This window comes from Nycticebus coucang, chromosome 20 (genome assembly GCF_027406575.1).
Source record: "Nycticebus coucang isolate mNycCou1 chromosome 20, mNycCou1.pri, whole genome shotgun sequence".
Lineage (NCBI taxonomy): Eukaryota > Metazoa > Chordata > Mammalia > Primates > Lorisidae > Nycticebus > Nycticebus coucang.
Genome location: NC_069799.1, coordinates 44963560 through 44977855, shown reverse-complemented (window position 1 = coordinate 44977855; position 14296 = coordinate 44963560). Strand labels below are relative to the sequence as shown.

Sequence of the window (14296 nt, the reverse complement as noted above, 5' to 3'; positions counted from 1 at the left end):
ATAAATCCCACTTGGTCATGGTGTATAATTTTTTTGATGTGTCATTGGATTCTGATTGTTAGGATCTTATTGAGTATTTTACCATCAATATTCATTAGTGATATTGGTCTATAATTTTCTTTTCTTGTTGGGTCTTTCCCTGGTTTGGGGATCAAGGTGATGTTTGCTTTGTAGAATGTGTTGGGTAATATTCCTTCTTTTTCTGTATTTTGGAAGAGGTTTAGTAATATAGGTACTAGTTCTTTAAAGGTTTGGTGGAATTCTGATGTTAAGCCATCTGGTCCTGGGCTTTTCTTTTTAGGGAGATTTTGAATAGTTGATGCTATTTTGGAACTTGATATAGGCCTGTTCAACATTTCCACTTCATTCTAGCTGAGTCTTGGTAGGTGGCGTACTTCCAGGTATTGGTCGATTTCTTTCAGATTTTCATATTTCTGATAGTAGAGTTTCTTGTAGTATTTTTTTAGGATTTTTTTGAATTTCTGAGGGGTCTGTTGTTATTTCATTGCTACCATTTCTGATTGATGAAATTAGAGATTTCACTCTTTTTTTCCTGGTTAGGTTGGCCAAGGTTTATCTATTTTATTGATCTTTTCAGAAAACCAGCTTTCGGATTTATTGATCTGTTGTATAATTCTATTGTTTTCAATTTCATTTAATTCTGCTCTGATTTTGGTTATTCCTTTTCTTCTGCTGGGTTTGGGGTTGGAGTGTTCTTCCTTCTCCAGTTGCTTGAAATGTCCCATTAAGTTATTAACTTCCTCTCTTTCCGTTTTCTTGAGGAAGGCTTGCAGTGCTATAAATTTCCCTCTTAAGATTGCCTTTGCAGTATCCCAGAGGTTCTGGTAATTCGTGTCTTGGTGGTTGTTTTGTTCCAAAAATTTGGTGATTTCCTTCTTAATCTTGTCTATAACCCATCTATCCTTCAGCATAAGGTTGTTTAGCTTCCATGTTTTTGTATGGGTATGCAGGTTTCTGCTGTTATGATGTTCTGAGAAGATGCAAGGAATAATTTCTATTTTTTTAAATTTGCTGAGGTTAGATTTGTGGCCTAGGATGTGGTCAATTTTGGAGTATGTTCCATGGGCTGATGAGAGGAATGTGTATTCAATTTTGTTGGGATGAAATGTTCTGTAGATGTCTGTTAAGTCCAGATGTTGAGTGGTTAAGTTTAAATCTAAAATTTCTTTGCTTAGCTTCTTTTTTTTTTTTTTTTTTTGTAGAGACAGAGTCTCACTTTATGGCCCTCGGTAGAGTGCCGTGGCATCACACAGCTCACAGCAACCTCCAACTCCTGGGCTTAAGCGATTCTCTTGCCTCAGCCTCCCGAGTAGCTGGGACTACAGGCGCCTGCCACAACGCCCGGCTATTTTTTGGTTGCAGTTTGGCTGGGGCCGGGTTTGAACCCGTCACCCTCGGTATATGGGGCTGGCGCCTTACCGGCTGAGCCACAGGCACCGCCCCTTTGCTTAGCTTCTTTTTGGAGGATCTATCCAGCACTGCTAAAGGGGTGTTAAAATCTCCAACTACTATGGAAGTGGAGGAAATCGAGTTGCTCATGTCTGTTAGAGTTTCTCTTATAAATTGAGGTGCATTCTGCTTGGGTGCATAAATATTAATAATTGAAATCTCATCATATTGAGTATTACTTTTAACAAATATGAAGCATCCATCCTTATCCTTCCTTCTTTCAGTTGGTTTAAAGCCTATTGCATCTGCATATAGGATTGCAATGCTTGCTTTTTTCTGCTCTCCATTTGCCTGGAGTATAGATGACCAACCCTTCACCTTGTGTCTAAATTTGTCTTTTAATATAAGATGCGATTCTTGTATGCAACAGATATCTGGCTTGAGATTTTTTTATCCAGTCAGCCAACCTATGCCTCTTTAGAGGACAATTTAAGCCATTCACATTAATTGAGAATATTGATAAGCCTTTCGAGAGTCCGGTGGACATTTTTAATCCTTTTGCGACTGTGGAAGTTGGAATTTGATCAAAATTTTCTGGGTGGGTTTACTTTTGTGGTGGAGGATTACACTGGTCTTTATGAAGGATAGGTCTGAAAATATCCTGGAGAGCTGGTTCAGTTATGGCAAATTTCTTCAACATGTGAATGTCACTGAAGTATTTAATTTCTTCATCATAAATGAAACTCAGTTTAGTTGGGTACAGGATCCTGGGTTGAAAGTTATTTTGTTTTAGGAGATTAAAAGCCGATGACCATCCTCTTCTAGCTTGAAAGGTTTCAGCAGAGAGATCTGTAGTTATTGTAATATTTTTGCCCTTGTAGGTGGATGGTTTCTTTCGTCTGGCTGCTTTTAGAATTTTCTCCTTCATATTAACTTTAGTGAAATTGATTATGATGTGTCTGGGAGATGTCTTATTTGGGTTGAGTTGTGCTGGAGTTCTGAAACTGTCTGCTATCTGAATTTCAGAATCTCTTGGCATGTCTGGGAAGTTCTCCTTCATAATCTCATGGAGAAGAGATTCTGTGCCTTGTGAAGCCACTTTGTCTCTTTTGGGGATCCCTATAAGACGAATATTGGTTTTCTTCGAATTATCCCAGAGCTATCTGAGAGAGTGATCTGTTTTTGCCCTCCATTTCTCTTCCTCTTTGAGAGTTTGGGAGCGTTCGAAAGCCTTGTCTTCAAAGTCAGAAATCCTTTCTTCTGCTTGTTTCATTCTGTTACTGAGGGATTCTACTTTGTTTCTCAGATCTTTGAGGGCTGCAAATTCTTGTCTCAATGTGTCAAAATCTTTGGTCATTTGGTCTTTGAATCCGTTGAATTCTTGAGATATCTTTTGGGTTACTGCTTGGAATTCTAATTCGATCTTATTTGTTATTGAGATTCTGAATTCGATTTCAGACATCTCAGCTATTTGTTTGTGCATGGGATCTTGTGCTGTGTCTGCCCCATTGATCCTTAGGGGAGTTGATCTACCCTGACTATTCATATTGCTAGAGTTTTTCTGTTGTTTTTGCCTCACGATTGCTTTTCACTGTTGCCTCTGGCTGTCCTCAGAGTTGGGGACGTGTCTCTCCAAGATTAGACCCCAGCGGGATCACTCTATTGTTGCTGGATCTTTGTAGGGAGTGGCCCGGTGTAGTTCCTCTGGGGCTGCTCCAGCTAGGGAGTTCTGGTTGTGGAAGAAGCTCCGGAGTGTGACGCACCCGGATCCAGCAACAGGGCGGGAGGTGGTGCGCATGGTTCTGGGAGTGCCTGGCTCCCAGTGAATTTGGCACAGAGAGCCCAAGGCTCCAGCAGTCTCTGACCAGGAGAAGGGCTCGGTGCAGAGGCAGGCAGAGCTCCGGAGGGCACGTGGCTACCAGAGTCCCTGGCCAGACGAGCAGGCCGGTATGGAGTCAGGGAAGATACAGGAGGGAGGATGCAGGGTTGCGCGACTCCCGCGGTTCCTGGTCAGGGCATGCGGAGGCCCAGCAGGCACAAGTCGCAGGTCAGGGGTTGCGGCGCAGCTCTTATGGAGGTCCAGGCAGCACCAAGCCCAGGAGTTTGAGGTTGCTATGAGCTGTGATGCCACAGCACTCTACCCAGGGCAACAGCCCGAGGCTCCAGTGTGTCAAAACCAGTCTCACTCTGCCCCTAAGGTTAAGGCTGTAAGGCAGCTCAGTCCCCGCCTTTAGGCTGCGCACTACGTTACCAGCTCCCTCCTGATCCTTGCTCTGTGACCCTGAGGGCGGAGCTTGCTGGGGCAGTTCTCTCAGAATGGCTCCCTGCGGCCCACAGCCAAACACTATTAGCTCTGTCCGGCTCAGTGGCTCAGTCTGGGGCCCTAGACAATGCCCAGAGTTCTCTGCTCTCCTGCTCAAGCTCTCCCCAAAGGCAATTCAACTGAGTGCCATGTCCAAAAACACCAAAACAGTTCACAGGTAAGGCCTTTGTGGTTTGCAGTCTCACTGCTGCTTGTACTTACGGCTGCCGGCTGGATTAGGTCGATTGGACACATGCAACCACTTGCCAGTTTTCCACTGTTTTTGTCCTCCCCTTGGGGTCCAGAAGTCCCTCGCTGACTCCCTGTATCCTCAAAGGGATGATTATAGGCAGATCCCACCAGTCAGAGATGCCTGGAGTCTTATCTCCCCAGATTCACGGTGCCCTGTTGCAGGGAGGCTGTTACTCGGCCGCCATCTTGGATTGTCCAACAAGAATGGGTATTTTTTAAAAGCCTCTCATGTGACCTGTGGAATACTGAAGATTGAGCACTATTGCTCAAAAAAAATGATGCCTCCCATCCTTTATTTATAATTGCTTGCCTTTATTGAAAAGCCCCAATAGCCAGCCATCCACCCATGACTGTGGTCACAGGTTTTTCTTGCAGACACAATGTTTATCTTCTCTGATTTCAACATGTGACACTCTGTCTAGGCGTGGGTTTTTTTACCCAGGTAATTGTGTTCCTCTCTTTTTTTAGGCCTCAGAGCTTGCAACTTTAATTCAGACAAAGAGGGAACTTGGATGTAGAGCTACTTATATCCAAACTATTGAAGAAGGGATTAATACACATACTCATTCAGCCAAAGACTTCTGGAAGCTCCTTGGTGGCCAAACCAGTTACCAATGTGAGAGTTTATTGTATTTCAAAAGTCTATAAGACTTGAATCTCCTTTCTTTTCCCTTTGGTCATTGTTCTAAACCAATCAGGGTAAAATTTGATACTATCCTGTTGTTCTTATCCCCAAGCTGCTGGAGACCCAAAAGAAGATGAGCTATATGAAACAGCTATCATAGAAACAAACTGCATTTACCGTCTCGTGGATGACAAACTTGTTCCTGATGATGACTACTGGGGGAAAATTCCAAAGTGCTCCCTCCTACAACCAAAAGAGGTATAGTGGGTGGGTTCCACCCCTCAATGAGAAGGTACATTGAAAGCACACTTTGCACAGGGCAGCCCATTAAAACAGATATATGTGCCCAAAGGGATTAGACAGTGTTAGTACTGACTGCAGAACATTTACAGCTTTAAAAGGGTATTTATGATTTCAAACCATTACTGCCATCTTAAATACCAACATAGAATTCAGAGTATTGTTCAGAGGCAGCAAAGATCATTGGAGGCTTTTATACTTTAGGCAAAATGTAAATATTCCTTAGCCCTCTTTCTCGAATTTTTAATAAACATTAAATATTTTTTAGTCCTTCCGTTGGAGGAACACTAGATGCATGCGTGTAGAATGTGTGGATTCGCCAAGTAATGTTCCTCCCACACCGGTAAATATTTATAAATTACACACGTACTATCAAATATGGTAAATGTTGAGGGAAGACACCCAATCACCTTTGATTTCACTACAACATATTTCTAACCCAAAGCTTGACTGAGGGTATGATATGTGTGTGCATCTAAATGGGAAAAATCGTCCCAGAAAAATAATTGGGAATATTTTAAAGAGAAAGTGAAATTAAGTCTAGTTTAGAGTTAAGTAAAATTTGGATTGCCAGAAATGATGGGAGAAACTATCCTAAGAGAAAGAATAGAGCAAACCACAGATGTGGAAATAAGAAACAGCGTTCCATTCATGTATACACACAGCAAACACTTAGTAATCAACCGTCAGTCCCTACTGTATGTGTCTGTATGATGTAATCTCTGCCCTTAAGGATCTTGGAATTATGTGCAGGTTAGAATTCGTTTTTATCAACGAAGCGTCCTTTATATGTTGTGTGACTGAACAAGCAGTTGAGGGAGAGTTGGAGGAAGGAAAGAAGATGAGATGGACTTAAATGACTCTTTTATGAATCAAAAGTGGTTTGGGAGTTCCGAAGAGGGAGCATTAACTTGGGCATTTAGGACATTAGGAGAAAGAAATCACACCTCAGGGCTGAGGTTGATGTAGTAGGCAGAGTAGTGCCAGCTGATCAGACCTTGTAACTTTTCTGTGTTTGTACGGATCGCCCCATTAAGATTTGTATCATCACCCATTTAACTCGTTGTCAGCAGAGACCCTGACACTACTCCAGCACATCTTTGCAGTTAACAAAGTCTGTGCCATTTCCCCAGGTACTGGTGTTTGATTTTGGTAGTGAAGTTTATGTGTGGCATGGGAAAGAAGTCACATTAGCACAACGAAAAGTAGCATTTCAGCTGGCAAAGCACTTATGGAATGGAACCTTTGACTATGAGAATTGTGACATCAACCCCTTGGACCCTGGAGAATGCAACTCGCTTATTCCCAGGTACTCCTCCAGCCCGGAGGGCCGGCGGGGGGTGGGGGGGCTCCTAACCAGATCTTGCTTCCTACCATAGTCAATCTACTATCGCTCTTTCTAGATTTAGCTTTCACAGATGATGACACACTCTGTCCCATGAATATTTCGCAAAAAGAACATTTCTTTAGCTTTTACCTAATTTGGAAATATGGATGTTATAATCTTCTGGAACATGTTTGCATTATACTTAATTTCTTAAAGTGAACAAATGGTTCCCACCTGCAGCATTCCAACCATTATCGAGGCAGATGAATAGCAATTGTTTAAAGCAAATTACATGCTGATCTGAAAAGCGTCCTGGGATCTGGAATTCAGCCATTGATCTCAAGGTGCAAAAGCAACTCGTTTCCTTGTAATTTCATACCTTCCCAGCACAGCCCTTGATTTCCAGGATTTAGTTGGCAGTAGGCGATGTTTATGCCTTTATGCCTTTGGTGGGGAGAATATGCTATTAAAATAATGATTGTAATTTTAATACTCCCTATAGTGCACTGTACTTTTTTGGGTCATTTTGGCAAATTGACAAACTCTAAGCAATAGGATTATTAAACAAAATTCTTACAGCAAAGGATTTTTTCTTTTAACTACCAGACCCCCTCCAAAAAAGTGCTTTGAAACTATATGTGCCATATAATAAATTATAAACATATAGCACCAAACACCAAAGAGAAATAGATATGCGAAAAAAAAGAAATATATGTGCCATATAATAAATTAGAAGTAGATACGGCAGCAGACTACTGGGAATCATGCAACCTCATTTAAATATTTTCTTTTAATTGGTATCCAAATATCAAGTTTCCTATCTGGTTTCCTACTTTAAAGTCCAATTACTGATTTTGTTATTAATTATCATGATAGAAATCATGATAATTATATCAGTGCAGTGAAAAGTTTTAAAATCCTTTGTTAAGCAAATGCGCGTTTAAGGTTAGCACTGTAACTACCAGTGTTGTAAGACTGAACTATGACCAAAAATATTTTATTTGGTGTCGTAAAAGAAAAAAATAGTGTTGTTGCGTAAAATTTACACAATGACCCATTTATTGGTATCGGTGACATAATCACAGACGTACAGATAGACAAGCGGGCGCCTCACCCACTGGTTTTCAACATCTCTGAGATGGAATCAAATGAAGAGTTTTTTAAAACAAAATGCATTTGCTGGGCCCTGCCTAGAGAGTTGTTTTCAGTTCCTATGGGGTGGGGCTTACCTGTCAGTGTGCCTTATGAGCTCCTAGGAGGTCCAAGGTGCAGCCGAGATGACACACCCAACATCTTCTAAAAACAAGTAGGCTGAAATCGCTGAGCCCAGTTCCAGCGTGTAAGTCAAGGCAGGAGGTGGCGAAAGACACCCGGCTCCTGCTCCAGGGTCACCCCCTGAGTGCTGCAATCTTCTGGGTTCTTGCTTCAAATCATAAGGTGGCTGTTGAAAACAGCAGCCAAGGGCCCTTCCATAGTCATCTCGGCAAGTCTGCTGAGTAGGATTGACCTGAAAGACCGTCATTCAGGCCTGTTCTGATTAAAGTCCACAGCCTTTCAGGCAGCGGTGAAATCCCCATCACTGCTGATACTTGAGTCCTAACGTTGGGTGAGACCACAAGGCGGAGGGCTCTGTGTTCTGCGCTTCATCCTCGGTTTCCTTTGAAACAGCCTTTTTGATGTGCCTCAGCCATAATGCCAGAAACTATAGTCCTGACCAAATAGGAGGTGACCCACGCAGGGTCACACCATGATTCCAGTCCATGACCAGACACTGCTATGAGGGAGAGGAACAGCTGCAGGTTATTCCCAGGGCTGTAACCACCCCCTTACCCCCCGTCAGCCCCCCGCCTGTATTATACTTTCTCAGCTTCAGCTTTTTCTAAATTACCTTCCTCCTTGGCTATAGTGCCAAATTCTAAAATCCCGAGACCAGCCAAGACCTCCAGGTCGATCTGGGTCATTTCCTGAGTCCTTGTGCTCTCCTGCCTGCTGTCCCGGCCAGTGGCCTAGAAATAAACGTGCAAAGATTCGCCCTGCGAGATACCAAAGTGTGTTCACTTTAGGAACAGAGACCGATCTCTGTGCTCTGGAGAGCTTCCTCGTAACATGCGTGAAATCATAGCGAACTCAGAACTAGATGCTTCTTCATTGCACCGGCAGGTGGCTGGGTAGCATAAAGTCAGGAAAGGGGTACACGTGGCTCCCCCCCCCCCCCGTCCTGAAATCCCAAAGACAAGAACATGCTGGAAGCAAGACGAACCTAGTCCTACATGTTCCCTGTCACACGCAGGCACATCGACCTCAGGGACACACAGCCTTGCGAGGACTCAGGCTAAAACAGTATCACTCAAATAAATGGAAAGAAACCACTTGTTTTATACATCACTTCTATATTTTGAGTTTTTCTTTTTTAATAGCCTGTGTGTTTGTTTTTGATTCTTTGCTTCAGTATGACTTAATCTTGTGGGTTTTTTTTCTTTTTTCCCCTATCTACTTCCTGCAGAAAAGGACAGGGGCGGCCTGATTGGGCCATATTTGGGAGACTCACCGAGCACAATGAGACTATTTTGTTCAAAGAGAAGTTTCTGGATTGGACGGAACTGAAGAGACCCAACGAGAAGACCACCGGGGAGCTCGCCCAGCAGAAGGTAGTCTGGGTGCTGTAGCCTCAAACTCGGGGCTCAGTTTGAGTCCCAACACAAGTGGTCTTGATGTGTAATGACCAAATCGGGGTGCTTAGCAAATTCATCACCTCTTGGACTTATCATTTCTGTGTGGTGGGAACATCCAGAAACCTCTCTACAATACCTGACCGTTTGCCATAATCGCCCTCCCGTGCATCAGGACACTGGAGCTTGTTTTTAATCTAATTGTCACTTCGTACCCAATGACCACACGCTACCCATCCTGCCTCTCCCATCCCTCCCTCATACAACAAACACAAATGCAAGGGTATATGTGAATCCTAGTAAATGTGGAATGTAAAAGTCTTAGCAAAATAACTAAGAAAATGCTACAAAAGCTATGTTAACTAATGTGATGAAAATGTGTCAAACGATCTATGAACCAAGTGGATGGTGCCCCACTAATGTACACAGCTATGGTTTAATAAAAATAAAAAAAGAAAAAATAAATAAAAAAAAAAAGAAAAGAAAATACCAGATTGTGACCCTACAAATATGTATAATTACAACATGTCAATTAAAATTTCTTTAATTTTTCAAAAATAAAAAATAAATACACACACACACAAAGGAAAGTATCTTTAAACCTAAGAAGGCTTCCTAGGACTCACTGGTAGAACAGCAGACACATCTCCAATTATAATCTAACTCAGGGACATGAAAATAGCCCCCTTGGTGCCTGTCTTCAGACGTCCCTTGCACTGTTGCAGTGCAGGGACGTCTGCACTGGCCTCCCAGTCCTTGCTGGACACACGGCCTCCCTTAAATGCAGTTAAGCCCCAGAGAAGGAGCGTGACAGCTGTGCTTCTGTACTGTCCCACGGGCAGTCGAAACAGCATCCAGTGTGACAAGGAATGGCTGTAGACACCGAGGCAGCTGACCTCATGTTTTCATGTTCCCTTGCAGGAAGACCCGAGGGCTGATGTGAAGCCCTACGACGTGACGCGAATGGTGCCTGTGCCCCAGATGACAGTGAGCACCATCCTGGATGGAGTCAATGTCGGCCGTGGCTATGGCCTGGTGGAGGGGCAGGACAGGAGGCAGTTCGAGATCTCCAGCATCTCCGTGGATGTCTGGCACATCCTGGAGTTCGACTATAGCAGGCTCCCCAAGCAGAGCATCGGGCAGTTCCACGAGGGGGACGCCTATGTGGTCAAGTGGAAGTACATGGTGAGCACCACAGGTCAGTGACCGCCGACGTTCCCTTCAAGCGGAGGGACAGGGGCCCAGGAGGCCTGCTGGAGCGGCTTCCAGCTGTCACACCTGCAGGAGTGCTATGCTGCCCTCTAGTCACAGGCTTTGGGGAGCCACTTAGTAAACCCTAGAGATGAAAAGAAATGAGGCAGGTTCCCAAGAGGCAGCCTTCCCCAGCCTCTGGTGCTCCGTTACAGAGATCCAACTCAACGCGCACACCAAGGCTGCCCGGTACCCTCCCTCAGCCCCTGCCACTGTCCCCAGAGCTTCCCTAGGAAAGTGATGATTTGCCTCCAAATGATATTTACCATGTGGCTGTGTGCTGCTTCAATTCAAGTCATTAAGTGGAGCATATCTGGGTGATTTAAAACTGGAACCGAGTGGTGGTGTAAGGTTGCAGTAAATACATGCATGAAAGATTTATTTTAAAAATAACAGAAGCTGTTTCCGCTGAGAGTGAGAGCAGGAACAGTGCTTTGTGGGCCCAGCATAGTAAGTACATAGTCGGGACTAACCCTGATGCCCGGCACCCTCAGCAAAACCCTGGATGGGCTGCCACGCCCTAGAGCCAGGGAGGGGCAGGAGGCTGTGAATTTTGGAACTGTCTTAATCCCTTTTCCTTGCCCAGAAGAAGCCCCTGCCCACAGCACTCCTCATGCCTTCCCCTTTAGGCGAGCACGTTGTCTCAGCTCTGAGATTTCAACCCTGAAGAAAGTTTATTCACCTCTTTTAAATTTTGGGGTTTTTTTTTTTTATTTTATTATTTTTTTTTTGGCTTTTTTATTTTATTTCATTGCTTATTTTTTATTTCTTTAATTTTTTGTTGTTGTTGAGACAGGGTCCAGCCCCTTCTCCGTGCAGGTGTGCCTGTGCCCAGGGGCCACAGGAAGCATAGGCTGATCAGACACCTGCAGGCTTATAGCCTTTTGATTTCTTTCCCAATTCACCAAAAATAAGTCTCTCTGCCCACTGGCAACATTTCCTGAGCACCTACTTGGTGTGAGATGCTTTTTGAGGGGACTATGTAAACATTTCAGACCCCGCCTCCAAGAAGTGCGTGGTATCAACAATGGAGTGAGTGTGGGAAGAGGTGAGCGGTTCACGCTGTAGGAGAGCCAGGTCCCTGGAGACTGAGTCCAGCAGCAGGGGTAGCAGGCCAGGAAACCATGACCCAGGTAGCCTATAGGGGCATCCCTGACTGCAGGCCTAGAGGTCTATCCAGCCCCCTCTGGCACGATGCTGGGGTTTACCCTGTGCTGTAGCTGAGTGCCCCACAGGCCCTGCAGGACTTGTTCTGCTGTGATGTTAATTTCTCAGATGAGGATCAGAGCAGCAAGACCCCAAAGTTACACAGCTGGGAGAGCACAGAGCTGGACTCTTAGGTCCAGCCCATCCTGTTTAAACACAAGTGTGGTGTGAGCCTGCTCTGCAGCTCACCCTGTGGGCAGAGAGCCGAAGCCTGGGCCCAGCACAGGGCATGGGGAACCAGCAGAGATGATTAGGGCTGAGTCAGCAGTGAGGCAAACTTGAGGTTGGGCCCCTGAACATACTGAAGCTCGGGAATGGGATCTCCCCAGGCCCAGCAGCTCTGGCCCCTCCTTCCAGGGAACAGCGGGGTGTCAGGCAAAGACCCCAGAAGGAGGAGACATTTCTCATAACTTAATTCCTCCCTTTCCCTAAGGAGGCCATGTGGCTTGGAGGCCACAGTTGTTAGAACCGTAGGCCCTGGGATTCAGAATCTGAGACCTTTATTCCAGCCATGTGAGTTGGGTAAAGTCCACTGTCTGCACCTTGGTTTTCTCACCTGGCAAACAGGGATTATTTATTACACCTAGCTCTCAGGACACTGTCGTCTGGCACATGTGACTTTTGCTATGGTGCCCAGCGAACGCTCACATTGTAGGTACAGGAAATAGTCATCGCTGACAGTCTCAGCAGAAGCAGCGTGATTACAGTGGGAAGAATATAATCTCCCATCTTATAGCCTGAAGATGGGAGAATGTGGATCTCCCCAGAAAAACAGCAATTCCCAAAGAATCTCTAGAATGGACTTAAGCTCTCTGCTCTGACGCAGAGGGGGCAAGCAGAAATAATAATCTTCCCTGCTGGCTGGCCAGGAAAACAGTAATAGGGAATTTACTGTGTTTGAGGCGAGGTGGAGTGAATCTATTAACCTCTGGAGCTGCAGATCTGGGGATTTTAAGAAACAAACTTTATAGATACCCAAAGTTGCCACCCTGAAAATGCAGAAGGGGAAATGCACGATTCAGAGAGCAAGAGCAGGGGGCACCACAGTTTGAAACTGAGTTATTGTCTTACCTTAGCTGTTAGTTAGAAGAAAGAAATCACAATAAGTGAATGAATAAAACTATATTAAAATGAATTCATTATTATAAATAAAACCGAGCTTTCTGAGACCTTCGTGGAATATTTGCTTAGAGGCCCCTAGGAAATAATGGTTTGAGCCAGGTGATTTTTCTATTATTTCTATATTTCTTCCTAGTAAATCCAATAATGTACTTTTGACAGCCAGCATGAGCATCTTTATGAGAAGGGTTACAGCTTTGAAAAAGTCCAGCTGCAGAGAATAAAATCTGAGCTGGGAGCAGATTTCATTCAGAGCATCCCTCTGGGAGCAGAGCACTGCGGCCAATGGCATTTGAAGCCACTCTGCAGCAGTCATGGAAGCCCTGGCCCCTCAGTAACACTGGCCTGTCTTCTCCATCACTCATGCCCCATAGGGGCTGCACTTGCAAACAGGCCTGAGTCAGAGTTCTTCTGGGACAGGGGCAGCAGGAAACAGCAGCTGCAAAGGTGTGGAGTCCTCCTCTGGGTAGACACCAGCCAGCAGCTAGGGTCAGGTGCTCAAGCTGCCCAGTGACTCGGGGTCAGGCTCCTCTGGTGAGTGATACTCTTGGGTTTCCATAGGTAGGGGGTGCAGGTGCACATGACCATGAGCAGCTCTTCATAGCTCAGTTTTCTCTTGTTCTTAAACAGAACTATTGGTAACAAACTTACTCTCCCAAAGTATGTGGATGGCATGATGTATCAACATTTTACCTTAGACATCTGGTCAAGGTTGTAGACATAATGATCCAGAAAATTCTTCCTACTGTAGGTGGTATAAATTTAGGACTAAATTTAGGTACACTGAGGAAAATTGTAAGGAAAATTAGTGAAATATCTGCTTTATGAAATACCTATAAAAATAATTCTATTGTATTATACATTCAAGTCTACTTTAGAATGTTAGGATTTAATGTTGGTTATTTAAGCATGAATATACATTTACACAATATATTTGAGTGCTAACAAATTCCAAAGTCTATGTAAACCGTTGGGATCTATTTTAAGTCTATCTTTCCCTAGTAACCTAGTTAACGTAGGAATTTTCTTCACTTGGAAGACTGGTTTTGCCAATCAAAGACAAACTTTTGTTGCTATCTGAGCAGAAATTTCAAAAGTGTAGTTTCCAAATTAACTGTGGGTATCTCTAATCTACTCATGGGTGGTTCCCATTTCACTTTGACCACTCAAAACCACATAAATGTGGCCAGTCCAGACCCACAATAGATGGCATGAAAGACTATGTATGGTCAAATATTTTAAGAAATCATTAGAATCATCTATGAAAACTACATTTTACTCTGCTAAAGGAAGGGCTAAAACCACTGTCCTTGTAGGAATTTAAACAAGCTTTCCTCTCACCTTTATGCCTCAATAAAACTGTGATTTTGCAAGTGGGATTAGAACTAAGAACATTTGCAGTGACATGGAACTGCAGAATCCAGTTGTTACCATTAATTTTGAACATGCGCCACCACTGAGCACACTGGGACACGAGCCTTTGAGTCAGTCACTAAGATGGCCCAAAAGGTTCTGTATCCTGATTGCTGTCTTCAGGTCTCTGCACACCCACCTCTCCAGAAAGCCCCTCTCTCAACAGGCAGTCCCATTGCCCGAATCCTGCCGGTGCCCCCCTCCCCACCTGTTGTCCTCCCAGCATTATCCCTATCTGAAACTGTCTTGCTCATCTATTTGTTTATTAGAATGAAAGTCTAGAAGTTGTCTGTCTTGTTTATCACTGTAGCCCCAGTATCCTGAAGAGTCTCTGCTTAGTAAGAATTGGTCACACGAGTGAACAAGAGGAATCTGGAGTGAGATATTTTCCTACATGTAGAGATATTAAGGTCTACAGCGCC

General features: G+C 44.2%; 1 protein-coding gene across 10 annotated transcripts in view; it reads left to right on the top strand.

Moving 5' to 3' along the window:
- The window catches only part of SVIL (supervillin), a 267829-nt gene that overhangs the window by 238941 nt on the left and 14592 nt on the right, over positions 1-14296 (top strand). For all 10 annotated transcript variants that reach the window (XM_053572488.1, XM_053572489.1, XM_053572487.1 and 7 more), the window contains 5 exons: positions 4433-4580; positions 4702-4847; positions 6023-6198; positions 8720-8864; positions 9807-10083. In XM_053572488.1, the coding sequence (XP_053428463.1) occupies positions 4433-4580; positions 4702-4847; positions 6023-6198; positions 8720-8864; positions 9807-10083 (892 nt within the window). The remainder of the gene's footprint in view (positions 1-4432; positions 4581-4701; positions 4848-6022; positions 6199-8719; positions 8865-9806; positions 10084-14296) is intronic.